This window comes from Pantherophis guttatus, chromosome 1, assembly GCF_059756535.1.
Source record: "Pantherophis guttatus breed Tessera chromosome 1, ASM5975653v1, whole genome shotgun sequence".
Lineage (NCBI taxonomy): Eukaryota > Metazoa > Chordata > Lepidosauria > Squamata > Colubridae > Pantherophis > Pantherophis guttatus.
Genome location: NC_142063.1, coordinates 77,545,220 through 77,559,526, shown reverse-complemented (window position 1 = coordinate 77,559,526; position 14,307 = coordinate 77,545,220). Strand labels below are relative to the sequence as shown.

Sequence of the window (14,307 nt, the reverse complement as noted above, 5' to 3'; positions counted from 1 at the left end):
AAGAAACCTATGGATAAACTTGACTTGAGGGAGTACATCTGTACATGTTCCTGTGGTTCCTTCGGAAACTGTAAAGAATACATCTTACCATCCATTTTTTTCGTATAATAATTTTGTAAGGGCAAGAGTGTGTGATTGGCTCAACATCACCTAGGGACTCTGTGACTAAATAGGAATATGAACCTGGTTTTTCAACCTTTGTTTTTTTCTGTCTCATTGGCTCCACTTACAATTAGTAGTAAACCTATCCTTCATAAAACAGTCTACTTCTCTATTAAAGAGATTTCTACATCTGGTAACCCTGAGTTATGAAAAATTTTATGTGTGACTTGAGAAGTACTTTTCTTTCAGTGGTCCTGAAAATATTGCTGGCATATTTAACTGTATGTATGTATGTATGTATGTATGTATGTATGTATGTATGTATGTATGTATATATGTGTGTGTGTGTGTGTGTGTGTGTGTTCTAATATTAACACTCAGTAGTCATTTTACTCTTTTTTATTGTCCTTATGTAGTAAACTGAAATTATGTTCAATTTCAGAAGTTATTTTTGCAGCTCATCAATAATATAGTACAAAACAAAGTAGAACTAAAGTCTTTCTTCCCTTTATCCCATGCTACGTTTTTCAAAACTAAAAATGGAAGTTTTAAACTTTTCTTGGATTTTTTTCCATATCTGCAGTATTTGGCCTTTCAAAATCTGTATATTATTTAAATCAAGGAATTATATCCTGCTAGTCTATTTTCCCATCATTTTCAAGTAGCCATTTCGTTTTAGATGCCACCCCATCAGCTGTATTATCTTGTGTTATATTTCTCTCGTGATTGTTCTGATCCTCTATCCCAATCAAACATTGAACATTTTGGGATCACCAAACATTCTCTGATCCTCATTGAACTATTTGGATGACCCTTTTCAGCCCATTATGGCAAAAATATTATATATTTCTAAAATTATTGGGCTCTTTCCAGGCATGGTAATATCAATTATCCTATTTATGAATGAAACCATTTTGACTGTGAAGTTTTAGCATTCACACTGGAACATTATTAATATTGTGCATAAATTGACACTGTCCATATATCTCCAGGTTCTATTTAGCAACACATTTCTTATTTGTCTAATTCCATTTTCAAGCCATCTAAATAATCAGCTATCCTATGTTTTCAGATTTTGCTTTATTTTTTATATGCTGTCGACTTGAACAACTCTAGGTGTCTTACAACATGTATCTTGAGGCAGCACGTTCTATAAATATCTGCTGTGTGAAAAGTACATTTTGTTTGCACTGAATTTCCCTTCAATAACTTTCATTAGATGATTTGTTTTCTTACAATATAAGGGGGGGGAGGGAATTTCATATTATGCATTGTTTTATAAACCACATTCTTGTTCAATCATCTTGCTTTAAGTCTACAGGGAAAGTAGAAATTACATTTTCTTAATAATAAATGTCATGGTCTGAATGTGAGGCTATATAGTTTTCCTTAACAAGAAGCACTCACATTTGAAGTTTAACTTGACATTGTTTTAAACTTGTCCTTAATGTGACCATAAAGTTTGCATTAGTAGGACATACTCTAGTGCTTCCAAATCCTCTCCCAAATTAACTGCTTATTGGGATGACATTAAAAGGAAGGAGAATAAAATGTGTTTTTTCATTCTCTATATATGGCTAATGGCCCTGTAATTTGTAACCTTTTTCTTTATACAATGACTAATTAAATTCTTTAAAACTAATTAAATACTTTGCAAAAGTAGGGGTCTAAGCATCAGTATTCCCAAAGGTTGGCTTTAATTTTCCCATGCCCATATATTTAACCTTTGAAAGACAGAGCTGATCTATTATTATGAACTACTGCTAATATGCTACATTAGGCTGTACCAAGCTGGTATGTGCCCAAATATCCTAGCATCACATCACCCAGAATTCTTAGCTTTCCCGGCTGAGAATTCTGGAAGCTGTAGTCCCAATCTTTTGGAGGCACCAGACTGAGGGAAACTCTGTAATTCATGAATCTTGCCATTTATCTTGGTTGCCCTTCAATTTTTCAAGTCAAATTTAGCATAATATTTGTATTTGATGTATTATTGTCAGCTCAATAATCTTCTCTTTGTGCAATGGGTTTCCACATGCTAACGGGATATAAATCCATGTGTATATGTGATGTGCTTAGCTTGCATTCCTATTATTCTCTTTTGAAGGCCAATATGATTCCTCTAGAAAACAGTTATGCCTAACTTTTTTGGATTGGAGGGCAATCCAAAATTCCAAATTTTTGGAATTTAAGAGCAATGACGGGTATTCCTGCAAAATGGTTGCTATGATGGGGATATCCCCACTACAATCCAGGATATTCATTATGATCCCAGTTAACCTTTGATATTTGTTTTCTGGCTAAAAGATAGTGCAGGGCCTACAATTTTATTTCCCAGAAATGTGCCAAGTGGCATTCAGAAACATAATGGGAAATGTATGTCACGTTTAAGGCTTGCTCTGGGGGCTGCTAATTTTCTATCTGTTTTAAATGAAAAGAAGAATTTAGAAAAAAGATGACCCAGGAAGAGTAAGAGAGACTTTATTACACAGAAGATATAGATTCCAAATTCAGAGCTTAATAAATCCCCATAATTAACCTTGTAGCTCAGCAATTCAATATGTGTTTGTTTTAAACTATACTTGGAAATTATAGAAGGCATGGGAATTCTTTAAAACCTCTGCAAAGGTTTTTTTTTAATAAGTAGTATCACATGTGGATGATAGCTTTCTGTATTCTCACTTGTAGTTCTAAAGCTGCTAGTTACATTTGTTACAAAGTTCTTTGCAGTTGAAATTAAAGAAGAGGAAAGAATCTTGTAAGGTCTGCAGTTAAAGTTGCCATTAAAAATACAAATAAGAAAGCAGAAAGTTACTCTCAAAACTCGTTAATTCAGAGAAGGAGCAATAGCACTTAGACTTATATACTGCTTTACAGTGCTTTTACAGCCCTCTCTAAGTGGTTTACAGAGTCAGCATGTTGCCCCCAACAATCTGGGTCCTCATTTTACCCACCTCGGAAGGATGGAAGGCTGAGTTAACCTTGAGCCTGGTGAGATTCCATCTGCCAAATTGCAGGCAGCTGGTTGTCAGCAGAAGTAGCCTGCAGTACTGCACTCTAACCACTGTGCCACTGCGGCTCTGAGCAATGCTCAGCCATTCCCATGATAGTCTTTGCCTGGCCCCAAATCACTCTCCTGGATACACTATTTGTCTCCTGGGATTCCTTGCACGTTAATGAAAAGAACAGTATCTAGAAATGCAAGAAACAATATCATGGTCAGATTTCCAAAACCAGACAAGATAGATATAACAAAGCAGATATAATAATTTTGGGGGGAATCATTAGGTGTCATTAGTTTAACATAGGCTCTGTACAATTGTGAATCCAGCCCACATATAATACTGAGTCTATAACCAGTGATGTCCATTTTATAGCAATGATGAAACACATTTGGCTGATGCCACAGGAGATTTGAATTCTGAAAATAAAAACACAAAGGTAAAAATGCAAGATCAGGTGTATAATGTGATCTTAAATCTTTGCCCAAATCCTCAGGTTACAGTGTTCTTGCCTCATAATGTTTTAATTGGTATTGACTGTTGCCTGTCTTTTTTTCAATGAAAATGTGTAAAACTTAACATTTGGTATTTTCCTCTACTCTATTATGGTCCCCACTCTGAGTTGTTGTAAACCCCCCCCCCCACTAAACTGCAGGGGTTCAGAGAGTAAAATAAAATAGTAATAATAAAAATAAAAATACCAAATAACAGCAGAACTTTTACTTTCCTGCCATTAAAACACTTTTCCCTTAAAGGACCCTTGGATGATTTTGGAAGGGATAATGCAAAAGAAAATTTTGGGTACTCAGTCACACTATATTTCCTTTTCCTGCAAATGCATCTGTGACATACTGTATTGCCAATATAGCAATTATAAAATCTTGAGCCTTTTCTTTACATTACTTTGTTATAGTGATGCTGACGTGTATTAGCTCAAGCCAATCTACCACTACTGGTATGTTCTTTTTCATGCTTCTGCATGAATTTCTGAAAATGAGCTATTTCCCCCCCCCCCTCTCTCTCTCATCTCAATATACCCTATTTTTTTTTATAATACAGATCTAAAGGAAGGAATATATACAGACAGTATATATATAAATATACTGCCTGTATATATGTGTGTATACACACACATACACACATTTCAACATTGGTGCAATTCCAAAGTCATGCAGAAAAAGGGATTAAAACTCTGATTTAAGGAGGTTTTAATATAGCAATATTAAGGCCAGAAAGCAATTATTTTTCCTAAGTTTTTGAGTTTGCCTTTCTTATCAGGAAGGCAAGGTGACAGCTGGAAATGACAGACTGAACAGAGTAACTCAGTGCTGGGAAAATTTTCTCAGGAAGCAGGTTAGGCTAATGAAGTCAGCTTAAATCTTAAATATTTTTCCCCACAAAATTATTATTGTAGTCAGTTCAGAAGCTTCAATCAGACAGAGTTCAAGTTTTATTTCAGGCATTTGAGCTAAATAAACATCTTAATTTAATGAGGAATTTGTGAACTATTTTTTAAAACATTATAAAGGAGAGAGGAATGACTGGAGGAGAAAATATAACATTTGTCTTTTGTCACCCTTGTTCTCAGCGCAATATTTCAGACTAGAAACATCTGCTGCATGCAGATCTATTGGGACTATGCTTGTAAAGTAATGAGTTGATTACTCCAACCGGCAGGAGTCCCATCATTTACTGGAAGAGCCCTTATTGTCTATCTGTTGCACGTATGGAGGTCCCTGCTATAAAAAGGGGCTTGTATTCCCTGGAGATTTCTAATAGCTTTTTCCAAACCATTGTGAATCCTTGTGGGAACTAAAGGACCAAGGAAGATCCAAAGTGAGTTGTTTTTTAGCCAGTAAACATCATAGGCTGGGGTTTGGGTTAGAAACTCCTATGGCCAAACGGTTTGAGAATTAGCATCAGTTTTAGGCAATGACACTTTTTTGAAGTGATCTCAAATGAACCGCAATCATGTACCCCAAACTCCATCAAGGACTATAAGAAGTACCTGCAACTGATAGATATGGAAATGAAGAAACCTTTCCTACTGTAAAAAAAAACAACAACAAACCTGTATGTACATCAGCAATCTTGCTGATTGTGCAACTGGCAATCTCTGCAAATGCTTTGTCACAATCAATAGCAAGAAGAAAATACTGAGTGTGCATGATCTAGTCTCTGTTGAAACAGCAGCAGCAGGGCAGGCTGCATGTAAGCAACAGCCTGTGGGGTGTGAGATAATGCTGCAGCTGGGATAACAATATTTCTTTGGCCAGAGGATTATCTTTGCTGGTCAATGTTGAGCAGGAGTGTTCTCTAGTCATAGGTTATTGGTAGTCCTTCAGGATAAAAAAGCCTCCTGCTCTGATATTTGTTAGCCTTGGCTTCAGTGTTCCCCTAGTTGAGCTGTATGCATTCTTTTGTAATTACAGTACAGTATCAAGTAGTCAGTGGAATACATGTTGAACAAGGGAGAGAAATGTTTACTTACTGTCTTATAGTAAACTTAGTAAAATCAACATCTATATAACAGCAACACCAGAGAGGTTATGTGTTGTGTTGCTTGGGCCTGACATCTGAGCTTGGAAAGTCTATTTGTCCAATGTAATTCAATGTCGGAAGTAATGGCAAAGCAACCTAGTTGTGATGGATATGCGAAATGATAAAACATACCTAGGGACAATGATAATTTTGGGGTATGTGTGCACGCTCTTCTAGCTAATTTAGCTTCATGAAAGGAAAATAACAGTACACCCTGCTCATGAGTTTGACAGCAGAAAGTAGATCAGGGTTTCTTAGTAGGTTTCTGAATGATCTAGAATACATTATGAGAATAGAACAACAATAAGTAAACTCAATTTGTAAAAGAAAGTATTAAGGATGATTGATATTTTTATATTTATTTCTTAGTGTTAATATTGCTTATATGTAATATTAAGTATTTGAGCACCTAAAACTGAATTGCTCTTTGAGGATTTTTGATAGCTGATTATTAGAGTTTTGTGTTAGACTTTAAGATTTACAGAACATCAGATATAGATTTGTACTGCTTGTGTAAGTTATTTTAGTGCATAGAAGGGGGCTTGCTGGAAATAATTGGTTCTACTCCAAACCCTATTTGCATCTGCCGCTGTCTCTGTGGCTACTCTTATATACTTGACTCTGTTGATGGAGCTTTATGTTCTATGGAAAATAAAACAGATCCCACAAGCCTGAAGTCAGCCCATTCCTGTTTTACTGGATCAGTCTAATTGCCTATTTGATCCACTATACTATCTCCAATGCTGGGCAAGGGAAGCCGCTGGGAAACTTACAATCTGGGCATAGAGGAGACAGCTATCCCATCCTGTTATATTCAAGAGTTTGGCATCCTCTTTTGAAGAGCCTGAGCTTTGGCTGCTGTCAGATTGAACTAGAGAGTCTATGGGCTTAATCCAAACTGGCAGCTCTGATGGGAAAAGCAAGACTGAAAATGAAAAACAGACAGGAATAGAAAATATAATATATCAAATACATGGAAGTTATTTAGAAAAGCATACCAGGCTTCATTAACAGAGATAAGGCAGGAATACAGGGACACAATGTCAAAAGGCAAATGTAATAAAATATTATTTACTTTTGTTTGGGCAGAACTCAGGTAAGTAAAATACTGTAGTCAAAGTATTTTTTTTAGATTAATTAAGATTAAATCTGTTGCAAAATTCTTGGGGTTGTGTTTTGGGACATACTTTGATTTTACAAGCTGGTAATCATTTGTCTCTAAGCCAGTCTTCCCCAATATGGTACCTCCAAATATTTTGGGACAATAACTTTCAGCTTTCTGAAAATTATGGTAATTGTAAAATAACTCATGGTATCTGGAGACACAACATTGAGCAAGGCTGACTTAAATCATTTTACCCCAGCTATTCCACTGCTAGTAGTACTATCATGTTCAATCTGGACTGCTAGCTATGATTATTCATTACCTTTAGAGACTGTATTGTAAGGGTATTTCAAAGAGAATATATTCAATAATTTGACCCTCTTAAGTGTTCCATTGCCAGACATTCTACTGAAATGAATGAAGCATATGGTCTTTTATAGTTTTTCAACTATAGAAAACCAAATGTCTTCTGGAACAGTTCTTTAATAGCATAGTTCCAGCAGGCTTCTGTGATTTAAATTAAAGGCAGCAAGAATCTGTTAATGAACACACAGTTGTTAGTGCTGACCATCCTAACGTATCTGAGCAAACATTTAAAAAGCTTTAAATTCACCTGGGTTTTGGAATTATCCCCGACATGTGTCTCAAAGTAATCTGCTTGGTTTTAATGCAGTTGAGAGCTGCTTTGGACATGAAGAGTTGAGAAGCAAGCTGTGTGTTCAAATGCTTTGCAGCAGCTCTAATCCTGTATCTCTGTCATCCAGAATTGACATCCTGCCACTCACCTTTTTCTTACCCCTCCCAAGAGAAAGAAGCAAACTTTCAACATGGAAGTTGCTTATTTATCCACTCCCTTCCCCCCCCCCCAACAGGGTAATTCTTTTAGAAAAATAAGACCAACACATTTCTTTCTGCAGCACTTCCCTTAAATCAATTTCACTGCTCTTGAGAGTTGCAATGATAGATAGAATAATAAAGACTAGGACTTACTTCTTGAACATGTTTTCATGTGAAACAACTGCCACATGAAGGCCACTTAGAACAGCATCTTAATGGCAGCTGCTCCATGAGCAGGCCATCCAGGAAGAGTAGTTATTAGATGAATTGATCACCATATGGAAATAGTTTTATATAGCTTCCACAGCAGCCATTTCCTGTGAGTAGGGACTGTAATGGGCAGCAAATTCAATATTGTTGGATATTCAGCCAAGCAGGTATGGGAAGATCAGAATTTGGAAATATATTGTGGGAAAAATAAATAAATCTTGGCCACCTGAGATAAGCATTTAATATAAACCTGTTTACTCCAACTGCTGTACTGTCTGTGGTTGATAGAAATAATAGTCAACAAAACTAATTTCCCATCTGGGTTGAGAAAGTGAATGCATGCCGGCCGTTAGGACAATTTTCCTTTAGAAGTAGGATTTATTGTCCTCCTGAATTACAAGATGACCTGTGAATTATTCAAGAATATTTGCAAGATAATGTAGCCAAAATAAACTTTTGGCTTGGAATAACAATCCTGAAGCAGTGATCTCTGAACCCCAGGGATAAAACAAGCCCTGTATCTTTCTGCTGGCTCTCTACATGTCTAATTATACTTTTTCTGAATTAGACTTCAAATGACAACATCACCCAAAGGGGACCTGGTCATTTGCAGCCCGATTGGGGCAGAGTCACTCCAAGGTCAAAGGCAGAATGATTGGGCAGAGCATCCTGCTGCTAATCGGGTAACTTGATTCCCTTTTTTTCCCCTTGACTGCAGCTGATGGGAGGGAGTCTGGCTTCCTGAGGGAAGCAGAGGGCAGGGCTTGGCACCATCTCAACCCAGAGGACTTTTTTTTTGTATCCAGACAGCTGATTCCATTTATTTTTAATGAGCTCCCTTAGACTGTGCTGTGAGAAGCAGAGTGCAGCACAAACAGCAGTTCCTCCTAAGCCGGCGACAGGAGAGACAGCACAGAGGCAACGCTGCTCAACTCCCCTGTCTGAAGGAGATTTCCCTTTAATAGGCCCTATGACCTTCCCCTACAACGGGGACCCTCTTAAATGAAGCTTGAACGTAAAATGCAGTCAAGCACAGAGGAGGAGAGCCGGATTGAGGATCAGTGGGAGAAATGGTAGGTGATCATCTGGCTGTTGGAGGGCCTGTGGGATGGGGGAATCAAGAGATTTCATATAGCTGGGTGTATAGCATTTAAAAGTAATTTGGCTTCCTTTCTATCCCAGTGCAGAGGTCTTCATTGGAATTCTATAGGCAAGTTTATTTGTCGTTGGCCCTTAGCCCATGTGCAAATTTGATTGCAAACTTTATATGTAATGTTAGAAATTAAAATGCTGCTGTCTGGATTGAGCAAGGAGACCGGATCATTTAAGATGCTATTAGTCCCCTCTCGGTCATGAATGGCTATGCTCCAGAAAGGATTCCTTATTTGCCAAATGAAAATAATTATCTGTCAATATAGTTCTTCCTTGGTGCTCAAAGATGAATGGCAAGATATGCATGAAGGAGCATTGTGCGAGAGACAAGGCATAAATAGATAAACCACCTTGTCAATTGCAGGGATGCAGTATCTCAGCAACCTCAAATGATCCCTTAAGTATTTTTTTTAATGATGCTGAGTGCAGCTCCTAAGCACCCCAGAGGTAAACATATGGGATATTTTGAAATAATGGTCTTTACTTTTTTCTGTTACAAGGGAGAATGTGGGGTAACCCTACATGTGAAAGATTTACCATAATTAATATTACTGATGGGGTTTGAAAGACTTTTCTGCTGGGCTTTTAAAAACTTGGAATCAATGTTTGAGGATTATTGCATATATTCTCCATTGTTCCCCAGCTTTTCTTATCTTTGTTGTTACCTGTTTAGGTATACTCCCCTTGAGATGAATAAGTTACTTGTGATACCCTCCTCTTCTTGGTTATCTGTTTTATTACAGCTTCACTAATATTTACATACATATTACTCATGGTGTAAGGAATTTGTTGGTGAAGAGTATCCCTCTCCCATCAAGTAAAAAAGTGCTGAGGAAAGGTTTTAGCTTGAGCCTACTGTGAAAGCTTCTCAGTGCGTTAGTCCTGTTTCATCTAATATGTTTCTGTATATAAAAACCTGCCCATGTTTCCCAGTGTTTCTATGGTTCTACGTATTGATTTAGCAAGAGTGTTAAAGGACTTCAAAAAGCATTTGGGTGTAATCTGAGGAAGAAACTGATGAGATACGGTTATAGTCTATGAATGGATGACCAGCGTACCCTTTTTAAATCTCCACCGAGGAGCAGAAACAAATGGACATGGCACTTCTAGTTCTCAATTTTGTATTTTGTCATTAGAATGGAGGCATTTTTACCTCAGGAAGGAGAAGGTACAAGAAAAGTAATTGTAAAAAGATCTTTTTTTAAAAAAAAAAATGTTGGTACTTCCCTAGTACCTGGATGTAACAGAGGTCAAATATAAACTTAAGGGGGACTCTCTTTCTTGCAATGTATTTCTGCTTTCTTCCCTGCTTGTGTTTGTCTTCCCTGACACCTGACCTTAGCAAGGAAAGCAATTGTTCTGCAATGTTATACTTCCCATTCTCTTTTTAACTCAATAGCCCTTTTTGTAACTGCTTATGAAAAGTGCTAGTTGTTTCTGTACTCAGTAAGAACTTGTTTGGGACAGGAACTCAGTTTGTTATCTCTGATATCCATATGAGCCAAGTAGATCTCACCAGAAGTGATAGACCAGATACTATTTTTCAAGATGCTATTTGAAATAAGTGATATTTCTTAATCAAAAAGCATAGAGGACATTTGAACACAACTGCATCTTGTTCTGTTAGCTAATCTAAAAGCCACAGTAAAGAAAGAAGAATTGGAGGGAAACTTTTATTGATTCATAGAATTATTCTAAGTGTCCTGACTCTATAATGCGGTCGGAGAAAGAAGCTCTACCACTCTCGTGGTTTTTCTTTCCAGGTTCACTGTTAGAACCTCACCAACCTATTGCTTTTCTCCTAAATCCCTATGCAGGCATATTCAATCTTGTTTGATTTAGATTATTTGCAATACAACTCCCATCATCCCCTATTAAAATAGCAAATGATTTTAATTCATTTATTATTTTGACAACCATTTAATAGGAGCAGGAATTATTAAACTGTACACATTTCAGGCCTGCATCTTGGTCTGGTTAGGGATAACTAGAATATTTCCCTATACTGTTTGAACCAGAATATGAGAATGTGTGAGGTTGGGAAAAATAAACCTGCTTGATTTCAGATATCAAATCAGGCTATAGTTTCCCCAATGATGGAAAGCAAGGCAATGGCTTTTGCATCTATTTTGTTTTTGCTGTAGGTTTAAGTTTCATGGACTACTTAGGAGTGAAATTATGCAATGAGAAAATTTGGCATTTCAAACTTTTATTGATTTTGCACTGACTCAAACTAATACAAGCCATGACAATATCAAAATGACAATGTTATCACGCCTCATTTTACAGATGATGCAATTATGTAATTTCATGTCACATTATGATGTCTGATTTATTTATTTATTTATTTTTCTATCTTTACTATTTTTATAAATAATTCAATGTGGTGAATTACAGGACTCCTTTCTCCTCCTATTTTCCTCACAAGAACAACCCTGTAAGATGAGTTGGGCTGAGAGAGAGTGTGACTGGCCCAAAGTCAGCCAGCCGGCTTTCATACTAAAGGCAGGATTAGAACACAGAGTCTCCTGGCTTCTAATCTGGTACTTTAACCACTGGACCAAATTGGTTCTTTGATGTGAGTACATGTAGTCCTCGACTTACAACCATTCATTTAGTGACCATTCAAAGTTATAATGGCACTGAAAAAAGTGATTTAGGTTTTTCACACTTACAACCATTGTAACATCCCCATGTTCACATAATAGCAATAGTACTTAGACTTATATACCGCTTTACAGCCCTCTCTAAGCGGGTTACAGAGTCAATATATTGCCCCCAACAATCTGGGTCCTCAAATTTGTATCCCTGGCAACTGGTTCATATTTATGACGGTGTCCCAGGGTTATGTGATCACCTTTTGCAACCTTCTGACAAGCAAAGTCAAGAGAAAACCCGATTCACTTAACAACCATGTTATTAAACAACTGCAGTGGTTCATTTAACAACTACAGCAAGAAAGATTGTAGAATGGGGCAAAACTCACTTAAAAACTGTCTCACTTAGCAACAGAAATTTTGGGCTCAATTGTGGCTGTAAGTCAAAAACCACCTGTATATGAATTGTGTCAGTTATGAAATGATGACCTGACTTGCATGTCACTTGCCACCTTTTGCCTTCCTCTGTGGGCAATACACATGGTACAATACAAGGTGCTTGGCATCAATCTGATGCTTTCAAATAGGTAGGACTACAGGTTCCATCAGCTAGCAATTGCAATAGAGCATGCCATGAGGTGTCTAGAGTGTGAGTGGCCATAGCTGCAACCTGCTCTGGATTTTATCTTGATCTTGGCTAGTATTTGTAATGAAAAGTTTTACTTGTTTTGTACAATATTTATAAAATAATTATTTTAAATGCAGAAGTAGAGGAAAGTATGCTAAACCAGTGTTTCTCAACCTTGGTAGCTTGAAGATGGGTGGACTTCAACTCCCAGAATCCCCCAGCCAGTGCTGCTGGCTGGGGGATTCTGGGAGTTGAAGTCCATTCATCTTCAAGCTACCAAGGTTGAGAAACACTGTGCTAAACCATACCACGTAGACTAGGAATTGTGGCCTTTTGTAGTCACATATTCAGATTGTACCAATTTGCACTGAACTATAGTTCCTCATTATAAGACTGAGCCTTTTAAGTCACTTTAACCCCATCCCCAACTTTGGTTTCGATGTGAAGCTTGAATTTTAGATTAAATAAACTCAGTTGCTATATCCAATCCCAAGCAATCTGTCAGATTCAGCCTCATTTCTGAATTTGGCTCCTTTCAATAATTATAGATAAATTTAACCACTGCTTGTCCAGTTTGAGTGTCACATTGGGGTTGATGATAATTTGAAATGGAAACTTGTGATCTCTCTCACACCTTAGATGAGGGGAACATGTATACCAAAACTCACAACAGTTCACTCTTTTAACACTAAATCCCACTTTACTAATCTATATGAATTCTCTTTTCCCAGTTTTAAGGGAAATAGTAGATTCATTCCTGAAAAATAAATGGGTAAATTTATTTAAATTGTACCATTCTAGAACCAGGAACAGCTGCTGCTTGACTGTTGAAAAGATCTTTGATTTACTTGACTCTTTTGGCAATAAACGCCAAACTCATCTTAAATGTTTTAATCAAAGTTCATGTTTGCTGAAAGATATGCTGCTGCTCATGTTACACTATATCTCTCTTTTCACGGGGGTGCAGTGCATCAGAGGTAGAAAAGCTATAGCATTTCAGGTATTTCTGAGCTCTGGCAATTTAATGCTAATATGGCTCAAAAACACAGATTAACTAACTATAAGCCTTGTAGCTCAGTAGCATCTGGAGGAGTGCAGCTTGCTCAGAGACAGGGGCAGCTTAAGACCAAGAATAGCTACACAATTTTAAACGGTATTTTCTTTTTAGGCACTAGATCGATATAGAACAGTGAGTCCTATGTGGACCTTCACTTGTAAAACACAAAATGTCACAAGAAGCCTGACTTCTAAAGTTATTTCCTATCAAGCATTTGGTTGTATTCCTTGATTGCTATGGTGGCTATTCATTTGGACAATTGAAGCTTCTCTATATTAAGGGTTTTCAAACTTTTTTGGGTTGTAGAAAGCAGTTAGAAATGTAGAAAGATAGAGATAGAAATAGATGAGAGAGGAACTTTTATGTATATAACTTCTTGCCAATTCCATAGGAGGTTGTTCAAAAAACCCTGCCCTACACTACTGAGTACAGTGTTCTTATACATTGCAGTACTATCAATTTCCTCTGATAGTTACTGCTGAGGGAGGTGTTACATTATAGATCTAAAGTAGAAAAAATGAATGCAGATACTTTTCTATAGATAGTGTGAAACTGATTAATGTCGGCTTAAATGGACTGAAGCCTATTGTTATAGGGAAGATAGAAGAATCTCTGCTTTCTACAAATGATTGTTGATCAGGAAGGATTGCTTACTTTCAAAAGCTCTAAAATCAAATATTGTATGTAGGAATGAAGAAACTGTGTTTTGATCCTATCGACCCTGACTAAGAGGAAATTGGACTAAATAATGAAGCTATACAGCAACAACCAAAACATACATCTATGGTGCTAGGGATCCCAAAATTCAATGGCCTTTTTAGCATATCCTGCTTCTTTTGTAATTACAAAATGTGTGTCTTGTGCACATATTATAAATTGAGCAGATAAATACTATATAGCAGCTTATTTTTGAGAAATAAGTACCCTTGCTGCTTCTTAGAGGCCTCAAGTATATGTCCTGTTTTGATGTAAGAGAGGCATCACAGATATTTCACGGCCTAGAAGAGTCTCCATGGCCTTTTGATCTCATGAAGTTGTCCCTGAGTGTTTTAGTAGTTGAGACAGTTTATTTCTGG

At 37.0% G+C, this 14,307-nt stretch overlaps 1 protein-coding gene across 4 annotated transcripts in view; it reads left to right on the top strand.

The window, feature by feature from the left end:
- The window catches only part of MAPK8IP1 (mitogen-activated protein kinase 8 interacting protein 1), a 58,816-nt gene that overhangs the window by 2,928 nt on the left and 41,581 nt on the right, over positions 1-14,307 (top strand). Inside the window, exon 1 of one of the 4 annotated variants that reach the window (XM_034417432.3) lies at positions 8,557-8,870. The exons of the other annotated variants lie outside the window; for them this stretch is intronic. Within the exon in view, the coding sequence (XP_034273323.1) occupies positions 8,800-8,870 (71 nt within the window). The 5' untranslated portion in view covers positions 8,557-8,799. Of the gene's footprint in view, positions 1-8,556; positions 8,871-14,307 lie in introns of those variants that run through there. 4 annotated transcript variants of the gene reach the window in all.